This window comes from Coenobita brevimanus, chromosome 57, assembly GCF_032717465.1.
Source record: "Coenobita brevimanus isolate Jiangsu-jjx chromosome 57, ASM3271746v2, whole genome shotgun sequence".
Classification (NCBI taxonomy): Eukaryota; Metazoa; Arthropoda; class Malacostraca; order Decapoda; family Coenobitidae; genus Coenobita; species Coenobita brevimanus.
The window spans coordinates 60,442,793-60,451,395 of record NC_137010.1 but is presented as its reverse complement, the minus strand read 5'-3'; the positions used below and the strand labels follow the sequence as shown (position 1 = coordinate 60,451,395).

The following is an 8,603-nucleotide window of genomic DNA, read 5'->3' as shown; positions in this document are numbered from 1 at the left end:
CCAAGACTGGCAGTTTGTCCCCGTCGGACCCGGAGGGTGGGTTTTTGGCTACTCTCTCATGTGACATTCTGCAAGTCCGTTCTTGAAAGAATGGGCTTACTTCCCTCTCAGGTGTCCCTTTCTCTCATTTTGGAACATGACTCCACTCATGAGGGTTCTATCCCCGTCTATATTGACGGCTCTAAGAGTGATACTGGAGTAGGCTTTGGTGTTGTCTTCCCTTCCTTTAGCAGGGGTCATAGCCTTCCTGGTATTACTTCAGTGTATACGGCGGAGCTGACTGCGATTTGATGTGCTCTCAAAATCATTTTTACTCTCCCCCAATCTGTTTTTGTGCTTTTTAGTGACTCCCATAGTGCTCTCTCTGCACTGGAGTCTTTTAATGCATTCCATCCACTGGTTTTATCAATTTTAGAGTGGCTTTTTCTTCTTGGCTGTCGTGGCCGTCATGTGGACTTCTGTTGGGTTCCCGCACATGTTGGTGTGGTGAGCAATGAAAGGGCTGATACATTAGCTATAGCTGCGTCTTCTGAACGGCCCCTAACCGACTACCCGCTTCTTGCTTTTGATGTAATACCTTATTTGCAGTATGCAATTCGTACATGTTGGCAGAGACAATGGGATGGTGTTGCTCTGAATAAGCTAAAAGAAATCTTTCAGAGAGTGGTTCTGTCAATGGTTCTCCCCTCCATGCCTTGGTGATTGGAAGAAGCTCTTGCCAGGTTTCGCATTAGGCACTCTCAGCTAACACGTGGGTTGCTGATGAGTGGTGGGCCTCAACCGTACTGTGATGATTGCCTTGTTCCCCATACTGTCCAACCCCTGGTAGGAACTGCCTTGTTGTGGTGGGGGGGCTTGCGTGTCCCTGTGACCTGGCGAGCGAGGCTAGAGGGGGCTTCAGCCCCTACTCCGCCCCTCTTGGGGGGAGAGGGCTACCCATGCTAGTAAGGTCGTCAGTAAGGGACCAGACTAAATGGTTCCCGGAGTTAGGCTGCCAGTGTGGGTCAACAGTGCTGCCTGCCGGAGAGATCACCTTCTGAGGTTGTCCTGCATTGGATGGTTGGGTGTCTGGGCTGGGATGTGCTGGGGAAGGGGGTCTTAGCTCCTCCGTGGGGAAACTTTCGTATCATGTGGGGCTTCTTTTTAAACCGAGAAGCCTCCATGGGGACGAGGTACCCTGCTCGCGGTGGCCAGCGCTCGGTCCCCTCATATTCCCGGTAGGCGGTTGCTCCTGATCCCTGGAGCCATTTATTACCAACCCATTCTATATGGATACAAACACTGAAAATACCATTGGCCCTCGAGGGGAGGTCGACCAGACCCTCGAGACGTCACCCTCTGGTCATGATGGTGGTTCTTTGGAAGTGCAGGCTGGAGCTCGCACTCCTGCTGATGCTACTAATGATGCTGGTAGACCCTGCGGGTCACCTATCAAGTCTTCTGAGATTTCTTACAATCTGGATACGCTTAAGCTGATTAATGTGTTTACATCTCTTTCCTACCATGCCATTCACTCTCTTTTCAAACCGTTTAGAACAGTTGTTCGTATCCGTCTAAGATATGATGATGACTGTAGGTCCAATCGGTGTTACGTGACCTTTACTTCTGGTAGTGCTGCCAAAGCCGCTTTTGAGGCAAGGAATTCTCTTTCTCTAGGGGAGAGCAACTGTACTGTTGAGCTGATCCGATCAAACAACGTAATGGATTGTGAAAATGACTATTGCCCCAACATCTTTGATGATGCTGAAGAGCTAGTTCCTAAGGTGCGCCACGCCCCCACATCTTACTGGTTTGTGGCATATTATAGAGAAGGGAGAGGAAACTTCATCCACGCTGCTAGGTATCTAGAGAAAGAAATTTGAGTGCTTCTTGAGGGTAACCTCAAGAAGTATGGTAAAGGAGTGTTAGTTCGAGCAAAGGATCTGACACAGGCCATAATGCTCCTCCATCTACCTTGCCCTTCTGATGGCCTCTTTGAGACCATCAAACCTCATCGAATGTTCAGTTACAGCAAAGAGCGTGTCTATAATCAGGATTTGTATGTTTTTTCAGAAGATGACATTCTTGATTTGTGCCCTGATAATGTCCAGCGAGTATCGAAGATCAGAGGAAATAGCAACATGATCGTCTTCACCTTTTATGGTTCTTATCTCCCAGATCGAGTTAAAATTGGCCCTCTGTCCCTTCAAGTAAAACCTTTTGTTGACCGTTCCCTGCAGTGTTACTCATGTTACGAGTTTGGTCACGGGAGGAAGATCTGTACAAATTGTTCCCGGTGCGGTCATTGCTCTGCCCTGGACTCACACCCTACTATTGAGTGTGAGTTGGATCCCTATTGTTTTTACTGCAGGGAGGCTCATTCCCTGCATTCTCGACAATGTAGGAGGTACCACCTTGAGCAGGATACTCTTCAGTTGGCTAACTCACAGTTCATTAGCCTGGGTAGTGCCAGATGGGAACTTTTGTTTAGACAAGAGAAGGATGGTGGGGCTAAGACATATGCCTCCCCCCTCTGCCCTAATTCTTCCAACTTCACATCTGGTTCGGCTTCAGCACCTTCTCACTTTCCTCAACCAACAAAAGTTTCTTCCCGCTCTCTTCTGATTGCTTCTTACACTGTTCCTGTCCGGAGTAAGTTTTCCATTTTGTCAACCATGTCAGATAGGCCCTCCACAGCATCCTCATCTGAAAGACTGGAAACATTAACTACAAGAGTTCATGCCACAGAAGTCCATGCCCCCATGGATTCTCCAACAAGAAAACCTAAAATATTTAAATCGCATCAGAGGCACCTTGGACGTTCATGTGAAACACTTGCCTCAACAGGCATTCATCCTAGCCTGTCAGTTGTCTCTGCTGAATCATCAGCTGCCCGCTCTGTTGAGTCCTCAGAGTCTACAAAGACAACCACACACATACGTTCTCCGACTAAGCAATCTCCAAGTTTTCCATCTCAGTCACACCAGAAACGTCCTCGAGGGTCTACCGAGTCTCTTGACTCAATGAACGTTCCGCCTAGCAAGATTCCTCTGGGAGTATCAGATGGCCTTCAGCAGAAGACACTCAATTCATATATGAAACCTGCCCCTAATCAAGAGAATAAATTAAATGCTGCTAGGCCTACCTTTTCTTCAGAGTCCCGTGTGCTAGTCCCGGCTACTGCACCAGGTACTTCAGCACGAGTGCCGGTCTCCCTCTCTAGAGGCTCGTCAGGGCCCCCGCATTCCCGCAAAACTGTTGACGTACCAAGTAAAGTTGGCACCGGGAAGTCCAATTCTTGGACTCCCCTCAAACCCCTCACTAAATAGTCATCTTCAAGTTCCTCCGGTGGAACTGTCGAGGTTTGCGTGCTTCCTGGGAGGAACTGCGTGTTATGATCTCCCAATTATCTCCAGTGAGCATTTGTCTCCAGGCGATGATGATGGGAGACTGTTCATCTCAGTCCTCCTGGATATAGAGCTTTTTACTCTGGTCTTCCTGATGAAGGCCACCACGGTGGCACGGCAGTACTAGTCAGATATGATGTGCCTTGTAGCAAGATTCAAATCGATACTCCACTACAGGCCGTTGCCATCAAAATTTTTAGAAATCGATCCTACACGGTGTGTAGTATTTACCTTCCACCCGGTGTTCCTGTCGAGAGGGGAGATCTCGTTCGTCTAGTACATGATCTCCCCTCTCCCTTCCTTTTATTAGGGGATTTTAATGGTCGCCACCCGCTGTGGGGTGACGGCATGGCTAACCCCAGAGGTGTTTTACTTGCTTCTTTTATAGAGGAAGAGGGGTTAAGGGTTTTAAATTCAGGGGATATGACGCATTTCCATAATCAGACCAGTACTTTTACTGCCATTGATATTTCTCTCTGCTCCTCAAATGCCCTCTTAGATTTTAACTGGCAGGTCTTGCCACATTTATATGGCAGTGACCACTTCCCTATCATAGTGGAGTCTACAGCGTCGGAACCAATGTCTCGTCTTCCCCGGTGGCGCTTAGACAGGGCTGATTGGAAGCTTTTTACAGAACTTAGTTCCCCTGATTACTTGATAGCTGGTTTTAGTAGTACTGGCGAGACTGCGACATATTTTACGGATTTATTACATTCTTCTGCTCTCCAATCCATCCCCAGGACATCTGGACGTTTTCCCAGATATCCTGTCCCTTGGTGGAACAGTGATTGCTCTGCTGCTGTGCGGGCGAAGCGTTTTGCCTTCTCCCGTCTTCGGCGGGATCGTGGGGACCCCCAGTGCTTGGATGCCTTTCGACGGGCGCGAGCTCATGCTTGGCGGGTCCTAAAGAGTGCACGGGAAGAGTCGTGGAAAGCTTATGTCCCCTCAATTACAACAAAGACTCCACTCACACAAGTGTGGAATAAAGTGTGCAAGATATCTGGGATGTTCGCAGCCCCTCCTCCTCCTCCTGTATTGTCCCATGCTGGTGTGACGGTGGCTGATCCTAAGGTGGTTGCTGACATATTTGCTGATCACCTTGCTAGTGTCTCCAGGAAGGACCCTACCTCGCCAATGGCACACCATCACCGAGATTTGGAATTCCGAGGTGTTAACTTTGCTTCCCCCGGCGGTGAATCTTATAATGTCCCTTTTTCCATCTCTGAGCTTAAGATGGCTCTATCTCAATGCTATGGCCGGGGCAAGATAACATCCCATATGCCTCTTTACCCACATGCATGATGGGGCTTACTCCTTTTTATTAGACATTTATAATTTAATTTGGAATACCAGTGATTTTCCCTCTTTTTGGGGTATTGCAGTAATTATCCCCATCCCAAAGCCGGGGAAGGATCACCAGCAGGCTACCAATTACCGTCCCATCTCCCTGACCTCCTGCATTTGTAAATTGCTTGAAAAGATGGCCAATACCAGACTTAAGTGGTATTTAGAGAGAGGCAATCACTTGTCGCCTGTACAATATGGTTTCCGGAAAATGCGATCCATGACTGATGCTCTTTTATCCTTGGAATCTTCCATTTGTGAAGCATTCGCCACTAATCAACATCATGTCAGTATTTTTTGACCTAGAGAAAGCATATGACACGGCTTGGTGCCATGTAATTTTAATTCGTCTCTATGAGTTCGGTCTCCGTGGCCAACTCCCATCGCTTTTTACAGGTGCGGGTCGGGGGTGTGTTGTCCGAAGCTCGTCCACTTGAAGATGGCATGCCCTAAGGAAGTATACTTAGTGTCACACTTTTCGCCATGGCTATAAATAGTGTCATCAGTGTGCTTCCGGACGGAGTTCGTGGTTGTTTGTATGTGGACGACTTGTCAATCTCCTTCTTAGTGGCAAGGATGCCTTTAATTGAAAGAAAGTTACAGTTGGCTATAAATAGGATTTCCATGGATTTCATTTTTCTGCCTCGAAGACTGTGGCCATGCACTTTTGCCATCTTCGTGGAGTTCACTCTGACCCAGACCTGTATCTTTATGATAGAAGAATCTCTTGTGTGGAGGAGACCCGCTTTCTGGGTCTCATATTTAACAGCCGACTGACGTGGATACCACATTTTCGTTACATCAAGACAGCTTATATGAAGGCTCTGTCACATCTGAGGGTTCTGGCTCATACCTCTTGGGGAGCTGACAGGCAGACACTCCTCCTCTGGCATCGGTCTCTTGTTCTATCTAAACTAGAATATGGATGTGAGGTTTACTCTTCTGCCACAGAGGCTCGCGTTCGTGTGTTGGACTCTGTACACCATGCAGGTGCGCGCCTGGCAACCGGTTCATTCTGAACATCTCCCATTCCTAGTTTACTGGTCGATGTTGACGTCCTCCTATTGGACTTACGCCGCCAATCCCTACTATTAAGGTGCGGTACAGAGTGCACCGTCATCCAGAGTCTATTTCTTGTGTAGCAGTCTCCCGTGATTCATGTTCTTTACAGTGTATTGCCCGTCCGAGCTTCCCTAAGCCTTTCGGGTTCAGGGTTGCGTCTGTTATGGAGGAGTTATCAATACCTTGCTTTCCCGTATGTCCCCATCGATTTCCTAGGGTCGGTTACTGGGAGTTTCTGCATGTGTCTGTCTGCGGCCCCGCTATTACCAACAAACACTCTTTACTGCAGTGTCAGTCCCATGCTTTATTTTTGGAACATTCCTCTACACATTCTGGCTGCATCCCAGTGTTCACTGATGGCTCAAAGTCAGATGCTGGAGTTGGGTATGGTGTCGTGTTCCCCTCCTTCTGTAGGGGCGGTAGCCTTCCTAGGGTTGCTTCCGTTTTTACGGCAGAACTAACTGCTCTTAGTTTAGCTCTGCATATTATTTTTACTCTTCCCGTTTCGTCTTTTATAATTTTCAGCGACTCCTGTAGTGCACTCTCTATGCTAGAATGTTTTACATCTTCTTCACATCATCCCCTTTTTTTATCACTTTTTGAGTGGCTTTACCTACTGCAACGTAGGGGTTACCAAGTTACATTTTGCTTGGTCCCGGCTCATGTGGGAGTTACAGGGAATGAGAATGCTGACAGGCTAGCTAGGGAGGTGGCCACCCGAGCTCCTCCCCAAAGCCCCGTGCCCTTTAGAGACACGTTCTTCTCCCTCCGGGTGACAGTCCAGGACAGTTGGCAGCAAAGGTGGGAGGCCATTGGTCCCACCACCAAGATGGGGGAGATTACGAGAACTGTTGATTGTCCCTGGACATATACTAGCGCCCAGGGGCGACGCTCAGCAAATGCCTTGACCCGTCTCCGGACGGGTCACACACGTCTTATGCACAGTTTCCTCATGTCCGGGGGTGTTCAGCCTTACTGTGATGACTGCTTGGTCCCCCTGACTATGCGGCACTTGCTGTTCGAGTGCCCGAGTCTAGGGGACCCGCGCGAGCGTTACCTCTCCCGGTGTCGGGATGCTGACGGTGCCTTCCGTCTCTCCCTGATTCTGGGAGAGTGGGGTCCCTCCCCCGGACATGAGGTGCTGTGGTTCGTGGAGAAGGCTGGCGTCCTCCATCAGCTATAATTTTTGCTTTTCTTTTTAACTTTTAAATTATTTTGTTTCTAATGGTCTTTTATTCTTGCCATTTTTGACGGTTTTTATTGTTTTTAATATTTTTATTCCTCTTTCTGTTTTTATTTATTCATTGTGCCACAGTTTTGCTTTCTTTTAACATTTTGTAGCGGCGCCATATGACTGCGATGTTGCGGCGTCCCCCCCCCCCTTTTTTTTTTAAATCTGTCAATCAATCCCCATCCTGTCCGTCACTTGCTGGTCGAGTGTCCGAGTCTGGGGGACCTACGTCAGAGATTCCTTCATAGGCATAAGGGGCAGATGGTGCCGACTGTTTGTCCTCGATGCTTGGTGGAGCCTCTAACGATTTTCCTGATGTTTTTAATTTTCTGCAGGAGGCGGGCCTCCTTCCACTGTTATAAGTAATTGATCTTTTATACTTTTGTTATATTTAGTGTTTTATTCCTACTAACGGGTTTTAACTTTATTTTGAAAATGCACTTTTCATTTGCGGAGTCTTTTATCTTGTAGTCCGGCGGCATATGACCCTGGCAGTTGCGCCGCCAGATTTTAATTATATTCAGTCAATGAATCAGTTAATCATCCAGGAGGGGGGCTGGTCACAAACAAATCGCCTCCATGACAACCTGTCCTTCGCTGCCAGTCTGCCCTCTCTCCTCCTCACCCCACCCTCACTCATAGTTATAATCCCCTCGTTCCTACACATGATGGTCTGTTTCCTCCTCCTCCTCCTTCTCCTTACTTACATACTCTCCTAGTTAGTCTCTTGTTCTTTATTCTATCCACAGCAGTTAACTATTGCCATGAATAATTTTGGCTATTCATTTCGCCTAATCGCCTTCAATCAAATGTTATTTTACATTTTATTCTTGTAACTCCAGACGATTTTATTCAGCTCGGGGTCAATGAAGGCTGCATCTAACCCTCCTGGTTCCTCAATTTTATCCTGAGCTGAGTAAAATCGTCTGTAGATACCGTGACTAAAAAGTGACGGCCGCATAGTGAAGAGGTTCGCCTCTTTAATCCCATGACGTTCTTTTACTTCTATTCTTTGATATCCAAGATGATTTTATAAATTACGAAAAATCTCTCTTATACTGTACAAGGAGAGACTGAAAGCTATATATTGCCTCTGGATTTCGCTGCTAATATGACTGTAATCCTCTTAAGCTGGAAGAATAAGTGAAAAAAGAATAAAACCAAAAGAACAAAAGAAAGTGGCCGGATTCAAAGGTTTAAGTGTTTGGTAGTTGTAGGAGTGTTGATAAAAGTACACTCTTTTCCGACAGTACGAAGCGCATTTTTGCACATATCAAGCGAGCGAGCTTTTGTGATGTTTATCCAAATTGCCCAGTGTCATGATGCGATAATGTTTTTTAAAATCATGAAATACAAAGCTGAATTGATCGATCTAGCCTCTAAGGAAGAAAAAATGCTCTAGCATTAATAGGTATAAAGTTATTAGCCTCATAACGGTCAGATCGTGTCGTTTGCTCGTTATAATTTTCCTCCCGTACACCAACAGTAAACTTCGCTTGTTCACTCGTAATCAAGTTATCCATTCAGCCCAAGGACATAATTTTTTCATTCTATTCTTGCAACCATCACATGACTTTATT

At 47.0% G+C, this 8,603-nt stretch overlaps 1 protein-coding gene across 1 annotated transcript in view; it reads left to right on the top strand.

Annotated features, from left to right (window-relative positions):
* The first annotated feature begins 3,809 nt into the window (after nt 1–3,809).
* LOC145402054 (uncharacterized) overlaps nt 3,810–8,603 on the top strand; it is a 39,390-nt gene continuing 34,596 nt past the window's right edge. The window contains exons 1-2 of the mRNA XM_080274150.1: nt 3,810–4,578; nt 6,470–6,938. Coding sequence (XP_080130276.1) covers nt 3,810–4,578; nt 6,470–6,938 — 1,238 coding nt within the window. The remainder of the gene's footprint in view (nt 4,579–6,469; nt 6,939–8,603) is intronic.